The sequence below is a fragment of the Molossus molossus genome, unplaced genomic scaffold, assembly GCF_014108415.1.
Source record: "Molossus molossus isolate mMolMol1 unplaced genomic scaffold, mMolMol1.p scaffold_m16_p_7, whole genome shotgun sequence".
NCBI classification, from domain to species: Eukaryota; Metazoa; Chordata; class Mammalia; order Chiroptera; family Molossidae; genus Molossus; species Molossus molossus.
In genome coordinates this window covers 112,078,952-112,096,057 of record NW_023425401.1, presented here as the reverse complement: position 1 = coordinate 112,096,057, position 17,106 = coordinate 112,078,952, and the positions used below count along the sequence as shown (strand labels likewise).

The 17,106-nt window shown below is 53.4% G+C and overlaps 1 protein-coding gene across 4 annotated transcripts in view; it reads right to left on the bottom strand.

Annotated features, from left to right (window-relative positions):
- Positions 1-17,106, bottom strand: part of UBE3C (ubiquitin protein ligase E3C) — a 77,519-nt gene that overhangs the window by 26,349 nt on the left and 34,064 nt on the right. For all 4 annotated transcript variants that reach the window (XM_036246375.1, XM_036246378.1, XM_036246376.1 and 1 more), the window contains 6 exons: positions 13,492-13,649; positions 13,147-13,379; positions 4,933-5,037; positions 3,203-3,290; positions 2,866-2,963; positions 1,246-1,378 (listed from right to left, as the gene is read on the bottom strand). In XM_036246375.1, coding sequence (XP_036102268.1) covers positions 1,246-1,378; positions 2,866-2,963; positions 3,203-3,290; positions 4,933-5,037; positions 13,147-13,379; positions 13,492-13,649 — 815 coding nt within the window. The remainder of the gene's footprint in view (positions 1-1,245; positions 1,379-2,865; positions 2,964-3,202; positions 3,291-4,932; positions 5,038-13,146; positions 13,380-13,491; positions 13,650-17,106) is intronic.

The following is a 17,106-nucleotide window of genomic DNA, read 5'->3' as shown; positions in this document are numbered from 1 at the left end:
AAGAGTCAGAATTCCTGAATCCCCCATTCACACATAACATCTTAAAAACGTGAACCCCAGGTGAGAGTGCCCAGGCACAGGGCGGGCTCACAGCGCTGTTTGTGGTATCAGCTTCGGGGCTGCAGCCCCGCTCAAGGAGAAAGTGATGCACAAGCAGAGACTCTGCCCACAGCGCCGGGACCAGAGTCCGCCTCCCGTCCCCACAGGAAAACAACAGAACAATCCAAGACTTTGCTTCCTGGGAGAAAGCTGAACGGCTCCTCTAAGAAAGGCCTCTGTGCTCTCCCACCTGACAGCCTCTCTCTCCTGCACCTGTGACCCCGATCCCGCCGAGCTTCCTTTTTAATCTCCTGCATTGATTTCACACTGATTTAATGCAACATCATCACGGACTCCACATTCTGAAGCTACAATTAATAATATATAAATCCCTCCTAAAACTTTTAGCACTGGGTGTCAAACACTAACCTAAGACAAAATGTGTCACCAACCTCTAGATGCTGCCCAAATGATCGTTCCCATGTAATTCCTTTTGTCTAACAGCACCGTCACCAACGCTGCCTTTCCGCAGGCAAGTGGACTGCAACAGTGTCCGTCCCGGGCATCTACCTGAGCTCACAACCCAGAACACTGACGTCAATGGAAGAGCAGAGCCCCCGGTCCGAAGCCCAGGAGTGCCGCCCACCCACAGTGCTGGCACACGCTGTCGGCTCCGCTCTGGGGACAGGCCTGGGCAGCGCTGCAGGGCGGGGCTGGCGCCGTGTCTGTGAGCTTGTGCTGTGACCACCACCCACCAGTCCTGCGATCTCACTGGATGCCGCGGCCTCCTCCCACATCTGACCTGCTGTACCGCAGTTCTACAAAGTCCTTACAGGGCAAGATGAGGGACACTGATCTTTTATTATTTTTTTTAATCCTCACCCGAGGACATTTTTCCATTTTTTGTTCAGGTAGAGTGGGAGGGAGAAAGAGGAACAAAGAGAGAGAGAAACATCGACGTGAAGGGACACATCGAGTGGCTGCCACCCGCACAACCGACCAGGGCCGGGGACAAACTGCAACCGAGGTACGTGCCCTTAGCGGGAACCGAACCCGGGTCTCTCAGGACCACAGGCCGACGCTCTAACCACTGAGCCAAACCGGCCAGGGCTGGACACTGATTTTTTGATGATTGCCTTTTTAAAAACAACTCCCTCCCTGCCCCCACCCCGCCACATGCATACATATGAAGAGAATGATGTATACCATTTTCTGGGGAAAGCTTGTCATAAGCATCTTCATAAATATAGTTTCTTCTTATTGTGACATTGATTCCATCCAGAAAGGGGCCGTCTCCTTGAACTTCTTGCTTATCTGCATAGATCAGCCTCTGAAAGATCTGACACAACACACATGGGACCCATCAGTTACGCGACACAGACTCTGCATAAACATAAGCAACCAGAGAAAAAACTGCTAAGCCTTAACTTCCATATCTCCATAAATTCTAAAACCAATTCTGAAGGCCGAGGCACCGAACACTGACTCTGCCTCATCTATAATGTGTAACATCACATACTCGTAACACTGCTCCCTTTCTCCACTTCGCAACAATTTAAAAATCCATCCTGGCCCTGGCCGGTTTGGTTCAGCGGTTAGAGCGTCGGCCTGTGGTCCTGAGAGACCCGGGTTCGGTTCCCGCTAAGGGCATGTACCTCGGTTGCAGTTTGTCCCCGGCCCTGGTCGGTTGTGCGGGTGGCAGCCACTCGATGTGTTCCTTTCACGTCGATGTTTCTCTCTCTCTGTTTCTCTCTCTCCCTCCCACTCTACCTGAACAAAAAATGGAAAAATGTCCTCGGGTGAGGATAAAAAAATAAATAAATAAAAATAAAAATCCATCCTGTAGTCTAGTCCGGTGTTTCCTGCAGTGACCCTCCAAGGGACCCAGGCGGAGGCTGGGAGGAGGGAAAGCTCTGTGCAGCTGGCCGTGAGCTCGAGCAAGCACAGCTCCATGCTGCAGCCCCGCAGGGGAGCCCGGGAGCCGCGCACGTGTCTGAGCGAGAAGCGGGGACAGCTTCTGCGGGAACACCCGCTGTCTCGCCCTCTAGAAGGGATGGACGGGCCGGAGCCGCTGCTAGTTGGCGAACACAGAGAAAACATTTTTTTTTTTTTTTTTTATCCTCACCCGAGGACATTTTTCCATTTTTTTTTTTGTACAGATAGAGTGGGAGGGAGAGAGAGGAAGGGAGAGAGAGAGAAAAACATCGACGTGAAGGGACACATCGAGTGGCTGCCACCCGCACGACCAACCAGGGCCGGGGACAAACTGCAACCGAAGTACATGCCCTTAGCGGGAACCGAACCCGGGTCTCTCTGGACCGCAGGCCGACGCTCTAACCGCTGAGCCAAACTGGCCAGGGCGAGAAAACATTTTAAATGACATTTGGAAACAGATAAATGTAAACCAAGTTCTGCACATTAGATAAAAACCAACCAGCAAGAAATCAAGATACCCGTCCATCTTTTTTTAATAAAGTATAAATATCTTTAATACAATGTACAGAAGTGTATCTTTTTAAAAAAATAATGCAACATTACTTGATGAAAAGTACCTTATGGCTCCCATCATAAAACAGTAGCATAATAGGCCTTTCAAGTAGTTACAACTAAAGAAAACATATTTCAAGGTTGTACACAGAGGTATCTGGTTGGATCACATGTTTATAAAGCACTGTTCACTATTATAATCCAATGAACAAAATGCAGATGATCTAAGTAGCTGGGCACTAGGCAGCTTCAGAGATCTTTCTATTGGTGTTGATCTCTGACGCTGAAATGACACGCAACAGTAACACCCGCAGGCCCCCCAGAGAAAGACAGGCATACCTTCACCCGCTCCTCGAATGGAACCACGAAGGGCAGTTCTGTCAGGATGGCGAGCTGTCTTTCCTCAGACACGGACAGTGGCGGTGACTCCAAACCCACTGCAACACAGTTGCAAACCTTCGTGACGAGGGCACACTTCCTTCCCAGACTCCCAGGGACAAGCACTGTGCGGTGCAGCTCAAACGCTGCAGAAAGGCAGACATGGGGACGCCACAGGCCGGGGCTGCGGGGGCGGGGGGCTGCGAGGGCGCCCAGGCCGTCTGTGGTGCGCGTGCATCACAAACCACAGAGCAGGCACGGGAAAGGAGCTCCGTGGTCTGAGTTAGGGAGAGCTCACCGTCCAGGGTGGACTGCAGGGGGCCGATCCTCCCCATCCGCCGGAACCTCCACACGTGTCTGGCGGCCGGCACGTACAGCTGGGTGACCTGCGGGCCAGCACTCTGCTCAGTGCCGCCTGCGAGCTGGCCCACGCTCGCCTGTCCCACACGAGCAGTGCGCATTCCGCCTACTGGAGTCAGCTAGGTCTCTCTCTGACCTCACGCCCCTGGGGCGACTCGGGGTGCCCTTGCACACCAGGGAAATGCCACCTTCCCGTCGCTGATGGGACACCAGACACGGCGACCATCACCGACGTGGCTGCCTCACAGAGCAAACACTACGCTCACAGATTCATCAGTGTCCTGCTGTGACCACAGGCACTTTCTTGTCTTTTGGTAAAGAATGAACTTGGTGCACTACGTGCGTCCCAGCAAGGCTGCGCAGTGCCCGGCCCCCAAGTCTGCCCAGACTCCCGGCCTGTGCGCCCTGGTGCCCCGCCGAGCACGTGCCGCCTGTGCTTCCCGCACACCAGTCACACCTGGACTTTTCCAGGCGGGCGAGGGGCTTGGCAAGAGCACCTCGGGCAGGTTTGCGGTGGCTGCAGGTCGGGTGGGGCCAAGGGTAGCGCAGCGCGTGCTCTGGCCCCAGACCCAGCTCTGGGCTGCACCCCACCGCCCACAGACAGCCAGGTCCCGGCCCAGAAAGGGCTTCATGGAGGACGGCTGGGAGACGTGGAGAAGGAGCCCAAGGACGAGCTCCTGAAGGAAAGGCAGGCTGACCTCGTGACAAGTTCTCCAAACCGTGTTCTAAATGATGGGGCTGGGCCTTCGCATCAACCACAACGGTCAGTGCAGCCCTTTCTCTTCAGGCTCATGAGCGCACAGACCAAGCGCACCTGATGTCTGGTCCACTGCACCTGTTCTGACTGAGGCTCACTGTTCACCTCCACCCGGCTGGAGCCCCTCAGCTGGCCCCGGGCTCTCACACCACCCCCACTTCCTAGCCCTCCGGGGACCAAACGCTCCACACCCACCTGTCCCCGTCCTCCCAGGCCTAAGACCAATGGCCGCGCCAACGATGGCCTCTTTTCGGTGGGAATGCTGTTCGGCAGCCCCACCCCGGGCCTGGCCAGAGGGCAGGGCCGGGAGCCGCGTCTCACAGACTGTCACCTGGACAGAGCAACGCTTCTACAATTGTCCCGAAGCAGTTTCCCCAGTGTTTCGGGGACACCTTCGTACCTACGATACCCTCCTCTCTGCCCCCTGAGATTCTGAAAGAAGCCTAATCATGCCCTTTTCTGGCAAAAATAAAAACATCTCATGTCCTTTGTCAATGTTACTTAATTTTTAAAAAAAATATTTTTTCTTTAATGTTAATTTTTTTAAACGTCAGAGCTAAATGTCAGTAACAGTCAAATTTGTTCCTTTAGAAAAATCAAAACTAAAGCTCCATGTTTTTAAGTCCTAAATCTACACCGACGATCCTAGTAGAGCAGAGCCGTCTCCGACCCGAGAACCGCAGGGTCAGCACTGCGCGGCCCGAGAGCAGCGGGAGCTAAGGACCCGGGGCACCTTCCAGTCGGCACACCTGCTGTCGGCGCTGTCCCTCGACCTGAGCGTCAGAGACGAACGGGAAGCTCGCCCTCAGGACTTAGTTGCATGATAACGGGCTGAGCAACTGCAAAGGACTCCTCCTCCCGGAGACACAGCTGCAAACAGCGCAGGGACGACAGCAAAGGCCTCCCAGTACCTTATCGGCTCGGATGTCCTCCTGCTCCGACAGCCAGTGATTCGGGGGGCAGAAGTTCCTCCTCGTGTCTCTGGACTTCAGCATCTTCACTAGGTTGGTGATGACCTGCAGAAGGAGACAGGCCGCATGGCACACGCCCGCCGGCACCGCCCCGTCGGCGCCCAGGCCACCAGGTCAGCGTGCAGAAAGGGTGTCTGTGCCCACGAGAGCGAGCTCAGGTCCAGAGCCGCAGGGGCTGCCAGCACAGAGGGGAGCCAGCAGACACTGCAGAGAGGCAGCGCGGGGTCTCCCTCGGGGCAGTGAGGCCCGCTCCCCGCAGCCCCGCCCAGCCTCTCCTCCAGCACCGTCCCCACCGAGCTCAGCGCCCCTGCCAGCAGCTCCTATGAACAGGCCACTGACCCCTGGGACCCAGCAGGCGCTCGGTGACTGACTTGGGACAAATAATTAATTGTAAGTTTTATAGCATCTGATTAATAAGATCTAATGCCACTGTCTATTTAAAAAGACCTGCAGCTCTATATTAAATAGAAACGTGTTTTGTAATAAACAAAGATAAAGCACGATAAAATTATAAATTCATATGTTTAAACCTTTACCAGCAGGATCTGATCATACAACTATTATGTAGTCAAAGTTAAGAGTATGAAGGTGTTTTCTGAAAAAGTCGGGCTGCCTCTTATTACACCAAAAAAAAAAAAAAGGTAATTTGGGTAAGGAATTAAGATAAAATATAATTTGGATAGAAATGGTAAGATTAGGGTAATGGGATAAATTTCCAAATGTACCCATCCGACAAGCAAGACTGCATCTGTTGTTAACAGAGATTCCCCTTCAAAATCCCACAGTTCAACATCCACACAAAAGAAACACAAATGCTCCTCCTACCACGTGCAGGTCCTGACACCACAGTCTGTGTCCCATGAAAGACGAGAGAGAGGGTCCATGTGGACACCTCTGGCCACTGATGCTGGGGACGCCACGTGGATGACATACATGCCCGCGGACCAGAAAGAGCAGCACCTGCCCCTCTGGCCACGCAGACCCACCTGTGTCAGTGAAACCTCTCAGGATCTATCAGGCAGCTTTGTAACTGGTGGGTATTTGCTACCAGTGAAGCTGTGACCACTGGTGGCACAGTAAAGCCTACCAGCATACCATGGTCACATCCCTTCTCAACAAGCAGAAATGAGCTGAGGTAGGTCGTCAGGTGGCTCCCTCACTGTGGACTGACTGCTGGGGTGGCTCAGGGGTGAGGTCACACAGATGTAGGGCTTTGTGAGCCCTGCTTTCGCAGGTGGCCCAAGAGACAAGGGGGGTCTAGGTCAGAACCATGTCTGACCACTGACCACACACATATTCGTGGAGGTCTCTCCTCCGCTCCCCCAAGAAGGCTGGATCTCAGTGGGCTGCCCTGCATGAGGTACCTTCTCTGGGGCGAGTCCAGAGGAGCCACAAAAACTCATGCCCTTCCCACAGTGTAGGCAAAGCATGGCCTCCTGTGGGACAGTCCTCCCTCCCCACCTCCCACCTGCCCAGCCAGTCGCACTGGCATTTTATACATTCAGATTCAACACTGTGCTGGAGCTCACCCACGACCCCCCACAGCTGTGAGCAAAGACAAGCTGTCTGAGAAATGTTTCTGTGCACTGGCCCATTCACTGCTCGGGCTTCTACATAACATCCCCTTGGACCCCGGCATCCTCGTGAACTGATCACCCTCGTCACACAGCTGAGGACGCTCCGCATCTCTGAGGACAGGCCACCTGCCCAAGGGCACGCAGGGCAGGACCAGGGCTCCCTGATGCAGGGGACAAGTCCTCCCCTCCGCGCTCGTCTCCACCCACATCATGTCTACAACAGCCTTCAGCCTACTTGGGTCACAAGTATCGTTAGACTATCTGTGAGGCAATTCATGCCATGACTTACATTTTTCTTCTCGATTGTCATGAAATTAAACACTGAAAAGTTTCAATATAGGGCCTTCCCTTTCATATTTCACACTGTAAACATAAAAAAGAACTAATGCCATTTTACTTATAAAATGTCCCAGATTACTAGCCCTCTTTCCAAAGAGAGGAAGGAGAAGCAGGGAGAACGGGGAGAGGAAGGAAGATGAGAGTGATCTGGGCCCAGAAGGGACGCAAGACAGAAGTCCCCGTGCAGAAGTGCACGTCAGCAGCTCCAGTCCACCGCAGGCCCGGTGTGCGGCACTCCGAGTTACGTCCGATCTTCAGAAAACACCAGATGACCCTTTTAGTGTAAGTATGTCACAGATGTCACTTCATGCACAGCAGGAGTGTGCCAAAGCACTGCACAGGACATGCTGACATCCGGAAGGCGTGTGCCATCTGAAATTTAACTCAGCCAGGTGGAGCACGTTTTATTTGTAAATCTGGACCCAGCCCAAAGTATTTGTGTAGAGATGTCAAATCCCTCATCATAAATTCAGTGGAGAGCATTCCCTTCTTCATGTAAACTATTTTTCTTGTAAGTTTATAGAAAAGCACAAATTTTAAGAAACCATGGAAGTTAACTGGGCCCTTAACGCTGCCGACGCCTCCAAGCACGGCCCTTCTCTGTGCGTTCATCCCCAGCATCGCAGACTCAACTGCTTTACGCACATCTGATACCAAAAATAGCAAAGTTTATGCAGAGAACCACTAAAAATTACATGAATCAACTAAAGACTGTAAGAAGGAAGAAAAACTGCAGTAACAATTTTTTTTTTAATCCTCACCCGAGGACATTTTTCCATTTTTTTGTTCAGAGTGGGAAGGAGAGGGAGAGAGAAACATCGACGTGAAAGAGACACTCGAGTGGCTGCCTCCCACATGACCAACCAGGGCCGGGGACAAACTGCAACTGAGGTCCGCGCCCTTAGCGGGAACCGAACCCGGGTCTCTCTGGACCGCAGGCCAACGCTCTAACCGCTGAGCCACACCGGCCAGGGCAGGAGTAACAATTTTAAACGGGATCAAAAGACAGCCAGTGCTGAGGCCAGAGCCGGTTCTCTCGTACTTTCACAAGTGTTCTGGCCCAGGCAGCCCCTGCAGAAGACCCACCAAGCTGGAGATGGAGTTCAGGGGTGAGCAAGACCTCGACCCTGGAGGCCCACTCAGCTGCCCCCACAGCCCCCTTTCAGCCCCCCCCGAGGAACGCCATGGAGAACTGCTGTCAGCCGGCTGCGGGAGGCCGAGGGCAGCCAGGCGGAGAGAAGGGTCTGAGGCCCAGAGCGAAACAGAAGGGCAGGCACACACCAGAGGGCTGCCGCACCCGCTCCGTCCACAGAGCTCTGCAGACCAGCAGGGGCACACGCCCGGCAGGATCCCACGCACCCGTGCCCCGTCCCATCTCGCGGCCTTCCACATCAGGTTAAGTCAGTGCTTGGCGCGGCTGAGAGGGCCTCAGCACGCGGAAAAGTGCAGCTGTTACCCATTCCCCACCACTGACGGCCTGAACTGGACCTGAACCAACCCTAGGTGCCCTGGGAGCAGGCTCCCCGCCCCCCACGTTAGAGAGGGGGTGGGTGCTGCTCCTGGGAAGCTCACCGACACTGCCCACCTGCCGACCGGGGTCTTCTCCAGCACTGCGTGTGTGGGTCTACACAGGACTTAGACTACTGATGGGAAAGTGTATTTCTGGATGAAGATCACTGATACTTAGTTATACTGATGTGACCAAAAAAACACATAGTCCACATTTTTAAAGGCATCTGGAAGTCTAATTTCCATTGTAACATGAAATAATAACCTCTTTTTACCTTAAATCTGGTATGTAAATTTGGTAAGTAAAGTTCAAATGTTGGTAATTCTTGAAAAAAATTCAATGCAAAGGATACAGCATGTAATTTATGGGTACTTGGGTGTGGCAAATATGTGTAATATAGTAAATATACAACACATAAACATTTTTTGAAGAACTGATTTCATGCCCGGCTGGTGTGGACACATGCTGGAGTTGTGGGATAGATCCCCAGGAGGGGGCGTGCACGAGGCAGCTGATCAATATTTCTTTCATCGATGTTTCTCTCTCTCCCTTTCCCTTCCCCCTCTCTAAAATATCAATTAAAAAAAAAGTTGATTTCATAACAAAATATGCATAATGATGAAACACGAGAAAAGCTGGAAAGCCCCACCCCACGAACAGGACTATGGAGGCCAGAGGGCCAGAGTCCTGGAGTGGATCAAACCCAGGGAATGACCACGCCGTCCCCTCCTGTGAGCTCCAGGGCCGTCTCCTGCGCTGTATCCTCTCTCTGTAATTAGCTGGATGACACTCAAGACCAGGGCCTCGGGAGGACCCAGCTCAGGGCCCACTCGGTGTTCCTGGGGTCCAGAGAACGGCAGCAGTGACACCGCGGACGTGGACTGACCCAGAGGCTGAGCAAGCTCACTCGGCCTTAGTGACCACTTGCTGCAGCAGGTGCATTTTTATTTTCATTTATTTAAATATGTTTTTATTGATATTTTAGAGAGAACGGGAGAGAGAGATAGAAACACTGATGTGAGAGAGAAACATCGATCAGCTGCCTCCTGCACACCCCTTCCTGGGGATCAAACCTGCAACCCGGGCATGTGCCCTGACTGGGAATCGAACCCGGACCTCTCAGTCCACGGGACAACACTCCATCCACTGAGCCATGCTGCCTGGCGCTGGGTGTGTTAAAGACGACAGTATTCTCCAGCATAGTTCCATTTTACTTCATAGAAAAAACAAAGATGCCCGGCCGGTGTGGCTCAGTGGTTGAGTGTTGACCCATGTGCCAAGAAGTTGCCGGTTCAATTCCCGGTCAGGGCACATACCCAAGTTGTGGGTCCAATCCCCAGTGGGGGGCATGCAGGAGGCAGCCAATCGATGTTTTTTCTTATCGATGTTTCCATCTCTCTCTCCCTCTCCCTTCCTCTCTAATATATCAATAAAAAAAATTTTTTTTAATAAAGAAAAAACAAAGCATGCAGACCCTCGAAAACAGGCAGGACATGGCACAGCCCTGCCAGGACCGAGGCCACTACTCTGCACCGCTTGGTTGGCAGACAGCTGACAGCGGCATGTTATAGTTACAGCTACTGTCTTCAGTTTTAACTTTGAAAAAAGTCTTTTTGAAATTGAAAAAAAAAAAAAAGAAATCAACCACCAAAGCAGCGACAACCCCTCACACTGAGCCCTCTCCGTCCCACCCCAGCGCGTCTCCTCTGGTGGGGAGCCCACGCGCACACGCCCGGAGCACCGGGCCAAGGCCCGCGAGGACAGAGCCCGCGCAGCAGGAGTCTACGCAGGACGAATACCAAGGCCTCGACTGTGTGAGCGGTGTCAGTGCCGGCCTCGGAATGGGCCTGTTCCCACGGTGACAAGGGAAGATGGCCGTCTCCGCTTAGAGTCATCTCTGCACCAGCCAACAGCCTCTCCCAGAAATTAGTTCCAGAGGGCCGGCGTGGGGCTGCAGAGGGGGCTGGCTGGCCAGGGAGGGAGTCAGGTCAACGGAAGGCAGGAGAACCCCTGGCAAAATGCTTGTACCTTCTCAGTTGGTTCTACTTGGATTCTTCACCTTGAACCTGGCACTGCCATATAAACGCTGGCAGTCTACCCCGGTCCTTTCCAGCCACGACCTGCATGACCCCAGTGGTGACACGGGGGAGTACCTCGGCGTCCTCAGAGGCTCCGTGCTAATCGACTCCTACGCGCAGAGCTCTCAGAACGCTGTCTGGAACACATGAGCACTGGGGGAGGTTCTCCCCATTTCACACGACAGAGCACCTGCTCTGTAAAGAAAAACTCACAGCAGCTGAATCCTTTGCTACTCAAAGACCACGCCCTAGGCCTTTTTTTTCCTGTTTTCAGGCCTTGGTTCAATTCACAGGCAGCATAAATTTCCCTAAAGAACAGAAATCCTGGCCCTGGCCAGTTTGGCTCAGCGGTTAGAGCGTTGGCCTGCAGTCCAGAGAGTCCCGGGTTCGGTTCCCACCGAACCTCTGCCTTGGGCACGTACCTCGGTTGCAGTTTGTCCCCGGCCCTGGTTGGTCGTGCGGGTGGCAGCCACTCGATGTGTCCCTTTCACGTCGATGTTCCTCTCTCTCTCTCTCTGTTCCTCTCTCTCCCTCCCACTCTACCTGAACGAAAAATGGAAAAATGTCCTCGGGTGAGGATTAAAAAAACAAACAAAAAAGAACAGAAATCCTGTTAAAAAACTGCCTTCAAACAATTCTGTTCTAAACTCAGAAGGTCTTTGTAACAACCCGATTTCAAACCTAAAACAATCCTTTCCCCCAAAATGAACGTCCGTCCCCAGTCCTCAGAACCCTTGGACCGTCTCGGAGTGGAGCCGGCCACTCGGAGGCGTGAGGTTCAGGACGACTTTCACTTACTGCCAAACAACACAGAGCAGGGCCCGGCCCGCGTGAGCCCTGCCAGGACGCCCGGCGGAGACAAGCCTGTCCCACGGAAGCGGTGACGCTCTCGAGGTGCCATGAGATGAGCGACGATCGGAGGCTGCACACAACGCCCGGTGCCCGATGGGCAGCTTCGTTCACAAAGGCCCCAGGGTGTAGTCAAAGGAGACGCACATGCCACCGCAATAGGCACATCCCGGGCAAGTTTGCATAAGAATTATAGGGTTTAAATGGATGGATAGCTTATTTTTAACTTAGAAAAGTTGCAAAATCGTCAGTCTTTAAGAAAGGATGTGTTGAGGGCTCAACACGTGCCCTTTAGAATTTATTTTGGAACAGAAATAGGTAATTAAAACAAATCGTGCAAACATACGTTCCATCAATCTGCGCAGATTATAAATTCAATGATGCATTAGCACTGTATTCAGCCCGATCAAAACATTATCAGTTACTCTCTCTGCTACTAATGCCCGTGCTCATAAGTGAAATGTGTTGTAAAATCAGGCTGAATGGGCTGGATAGAGACTGCGGTGCACTCGTAGGATGAATAAGCAGTCCTTAATTAGCCATCAGGTTAAGTGCAAGCATTAATGGGCCTTTCCTAAAGTCTAGCTTGACATCTCTCTCCAAACATGGCCAAGAAGAAAGTTCCATTAGCAATATTAATACAAGCTTAGTTGATCATTTTCATTCAATTAACTTCTTTCAATTAAATAGATAGCTTGACAAAAGCAGTGATAAAAGACCCGGAGGGACAGCTGATGACTCGGACTGAGCATTAGAGCGCGAGAGGTCGCCAGTATGAAACAGACTGTAAATCTAGCATTCAATTTGGAAAATGCGTTTCTTCTGCTCTCGCTCCGTTAATGAGCGATTTTAGCTGACGAGATGTGTTTGCTGCAGAAATGTCACGGGGAGTCAAGCCTTTTTCTTTTCTCTTTTTCTCCCCGACAGTCACAGTCGCTCGCAGAGGCGGTGGTTCCCTGCCAACACCCGGCCGCAGGAGCTCCCACGGCTCCCTCTGCATGGTCAGGGACGGGCTGTTTCAGGGTAACTCATATTCAATTTCCATTAAATTGATGACCTTATTCCATCTGTGTTAACCGATTTCTTAAGATTAAAAAAAAATGAAATCTGTAAGAGATCTTTTAGTAAAAAATAAAAGCAAAAACATTAAAACGTTGTCTGTATTTGACCTCGTCACCAGAAGCCCTCAGTCGATTTACAACAGATGCATGGACAGTGTCAGACTGGATTTGGAAAGAGGCCGACGTCAGGGGTGGGGTAGGAGGAGGATCAGCGACCTGAACTTGGGTGGCAAGCACACGACGGACACACAAATCACACACCACCGATGTGCACTCAAAACCTGCACGCTGTCACCAACCATGCACCGTGACACACACGGTTAAAAAAAAAACTTAATAACATTTAAAAGAGCAAAAGAAAAAACGAAACAAACCCAAGGCAAATGTACACTGTTTTTTGTTGTCCTTTGTATATCTTCACCCAAGGACATTTTTCCATGGATTTTTAGAATGGTAGGGAGGGAGACAGAGGGAGAGAGGGAGAGAGGGAGAGAGTGGGGAGAGAGAGAGAAGCATCGATGTGAGCGACACACTGATTGGCTGCCTCCTGCACAACTCTGACCAGGGCTGAGGATTGAACCTGCAACCCAGGCACGTGCCCTAGACAGGGAACCAAGCCCTTGGCCCGTCTGTCCGTGGGCGGACGCTCTAAGCACCGAGCCCCAGGCAGGGCTGCATGGGCGGCTGGCTGGGTGTGCCAAGAGCCCACCTGCTGCTCGGGGCAGCGCCCCGGCCCTCACCTTGAACAGCTGGATCCACCGCTTCTGCCCCGTCTGGACGCACGGCTGCTCCTCGGTGCTGGCGGCCGCCCCGATGCTCTGGAACGCTGTCAGGTACTCCTCGCGGACCTCCGGCTTCGTCTCCGGGTAGGCCAGCTTGATGATGCCCAGGCAGGCGTCCCGGAGGCTCCGGGACAGCGCCACCAGCTCTTCCAGACTGAAGGGCATCAGGGACGATGGCCTCTGACCTACGACTGACAAACAGCCCGACTCCCATCACGATTTCAGAGAAGCTCTCCACACGCTGCAGACGTGAAGGGATGAAGGTGTCTCTCCCACAGGAACACTAGCTCCTCACAGCCTCACCTTCTATGGGGTCACCGAAGAACTCGTTGTCGTGTATGGAGATCAGCGAGTGGCTGAACAGGGAGCTGAACAGGTAGAAGAGTGGGATGATGCGACTGGAGTCCTCCACGGACATGGGAGAGCCCCTCGATATCACCTGCAGCAACGGCACCACAGACCTGGGTGGGCAGGAGTGAAGACACGACACCAGGCAAGTGTCACTGGGGACACGGCACAGCCACGGGCCACGAGTCCACCTAAGGGAGCGGAAGCCCTTCCAACAGCACAGGCGAATCCTCACAAAGTAGAACCCAGGAACCACCTGGTCACTCCCCTGGCCCTCTGCTCAACTCAGGAGATCGTTTTGGTCCCATGGAAAATTCTCTAGCTACCTAACATTGAGGGACATTCAGACGGGTGAACCCTGAGCAGGCCAGGAGCCCAGGACAAAGGCCTGTCCCCACCCTGGCCTGGCACTGTCCCAGCCTGTTTCCTGCCTCGATCCAGTGCGTCTCTGCGGTCAGGAGCAGCCCCTGTTACTGGTTCTGCCAGCACAGGTTCACCCTAAGCTCTTTCCACACTCGAAGGCCCCGTGGCCTGACAGCTGTCCCACCATCCTGGGCAGTCGATGCTGTGGGCACCGTGAACACCTACTTCCAAAAAACCACATCAGGCAAGAGGTGGTCCGGAGTCAGAAGCCAACATGGCCCCTGCCCCACCAGAGCGGGCACAGTAAGGATGGGGTCCCGTGGAAGGCGGGTCATTCCCAGGGGGCTTCGCTGAGCTTGGCGGAAGCCCTGGAGCAGCAGGGCCCCCGGGACACAGCTCAGGGGACAGCACTGCGAGCGGCAGGCAGGCGAGGGACCACATGGACGCTGCTCCGGAAAGAAGGAGCATTCGCCACCCACCCGCCTCGGCGGCCTCGCTCCACGTGCAGCAGTGCTGAGCTGAGCTCTGAGCTCGAGTCCAAAGGGACCCGGGAACCACAGGGACTGGTCCGAAACAGAAACAGTGAGGGTGGTGAAGGGGATGGAGCGCACCTCCCACTGCACGGACAAAGCCGGGGGCAGAAAAGACCAAGTATGTGCAGGGTAAAGGGGTGCTTCACCCACAGCGGCAGCTTCCTGTAAACTGCGCGTCCTGTCCCCCAGTTACTCCCCACCATGCCCACTGGGCCATCCACACGGTAATGTTTTGCTGACATATGGGGAAAAGAAAGTCAATGTTATGCTTTGTTGATATCAGTAAAAATGCTGGTTTGCACCTTTTACTGCATTGCCACTACATGCAGAACCACACACATAACAGACGATGTCAGAGAACAAACCCTAGTTAGGGGAACATGGTACACGGTGAGCTAACCAACAGCAAAGTGAAGAAAGTATTTCCTGAATCTAAAGAAGTGGTGCACCAGCTTCCACTGTTGCTGCAGTCGGTAATCCTTGCACTCAAAATCACCACCACCACCACCACCATAAACACCACCATCACTACCACCACCACAAACACCACCACCATAAACACCACCACCATCACCATAAATACCACCACCACCACCATCACTACCACAACCACCACAACCATAAACACTATCATCTCTACCACCACCAGCACCATTATCATAACCACCATCACCATCATCACTACCACCACCACCACCACCGGGTGGTCACCCGCACATCTGCAGCAGGAATACATCCCACAGTGGTCCCTAGAACGAGGCTGGGCAGCTCTCCAGCATCAGTGACGTTCTAAGGAGCAGGCAGCAGAAACCTCCTCACTCTGACGGCTGAGGTGTGATGAGCAAGAAGGTCCGGCACACCTGGGTTCCTGTCCAGCGAGGGCATGACTAGAATGTGTCTCTCAATTCTCTGATGGCTCTTCCTGCCAGAAACACTGACTCAAATATTCCTCTGAAAACAGGTCAGTCTGAAAGACTTACGTGCAAATAAAAAGTCCATAATTTATTGTGATGGACAGACAGGACTGGTAACTAGCCCATCAGTGCCGACGAGACCTCAGACAGTCCCTGGCCTCTGTTCATGTCCTCTGAATGAGGGGTTGTAGGCTGGGCCCTGGCTCTCCCTCCCACCCCCAACTGAGAGAGCCTCTCTTGCACCCAGGGGAAGCATCCACTAAACGCATTCCTGCCTAGAGAGTTCAAGGGCACCGACCACTGAGACTGCTGCCAGCCCGCACTGCGGGCACGCGTGAGAAGAGCGGGCAGCGCAGGTGAGAGCAGTCCTGCTGAGTCAGGCCGCCAGGAGCCCACCAGCTCCGGGGTGGTCCCGCCAGGCGGTCTGGCTGAAGGACGTCTGAGGGGAGCAGACACAGGCCGGCCCTGGTTCCTTCATCTTCACCTGCATCCCAGTCGCCAAGGACCCCAGAGGCCCAGGCCCCTGGCCTTCTAACCCAGGCCCCGAACCCAAGCCTTGGGTGGCACAAACCAATGAGCAGTGAGACCGCCCCGGACAGCTCACAGTCACTGAGCTCCGCAGACCCGGCTGTGAGCATCCTGCTGTAAAACTGGTTTTGAGTTCAACTCAACGTCATTTTCAGAAAAATCAGACATTTTATTCCAACAGTAAATATGAGCTACACATCAGGATGGATGAATACACTCAAGTTTCTTGAGGGGCTTTATTTTGATAAGTTAAACAAGTAAGAAGAAACTCAAATTCTCACAATGGCCTTTTAACAGCGCTGAGTCTAACGCACTCTGCGGACTGCATCTCTCCTTCCCACCACGCCCTCTTGGCAGGGACAGCGTGAGCAGGCGGCCAGCCCCCGGCAGAGCTGGAGCAGGGCCTCTGGCGCGAGCGCAGACACACACAGGGCAGCGATTTCCTGTCCCAACCTCCTCCTGCTGAAACAAACCCGTCACCACGAATGCCAAGGCCACACAGTCATGAGCGGCTAAAATGCTCCCAAAGCAAAACAAACCCACCTAGACGTCTGTTCGACGTGAAATGAAGAAAGGGGAAGGACATCACTAGTTTCCCTCCTCTGTCTCTGTGACGGTCATTTGGCACAATCGCCTCTAGGAGCCCCTCGGCTGCAGGGGTGGGACTAGAGAACAGACAGACCCTCACCACCAGCAGCCTGGACAGGCCTGGACACAGCTCCTCTCACTCAGGCCGACGGTCGTGATGCTGGGCACTGAGATGGGTCCTCCTTCCTCAACAAGCCACACTGACAAGCGCGAGCTCAGAGCCACAGCACGGACCCCAGCCCCACCTGACACGCTACACCCCCAACCACACTGCCGGCGACTAAACGTCCGAGTGTGGGACACCCACCCTCACCCACAAAATCGTCCTTCTTTGTACTTCTTGTTCTCCACCTTAAAAAAAAAAACCCCAAAAGAAAAAGAAAACAAAACAAAAAGAAACTCTTCGAAGTCCTGCCTGGGACCTGACCGCCCTCCCGCGGGCTGGCTCACGCGAAGGCCCCCGAGGCGCAGGCTCTCCCGCGCGGGCGCCACAGTTCAGGCTCCAGGGCCGGGCCACACGGCCTCCTCTCCCTGTGACAGTGAGGAGGGGCCAGTTTAGACCTCTGGCAGAGGGGACACTCGACACGGCAACAGGTAGGGCAGTTTCCGTGGATGCTCAATTCTCTGCCTATTACTCATTCAAT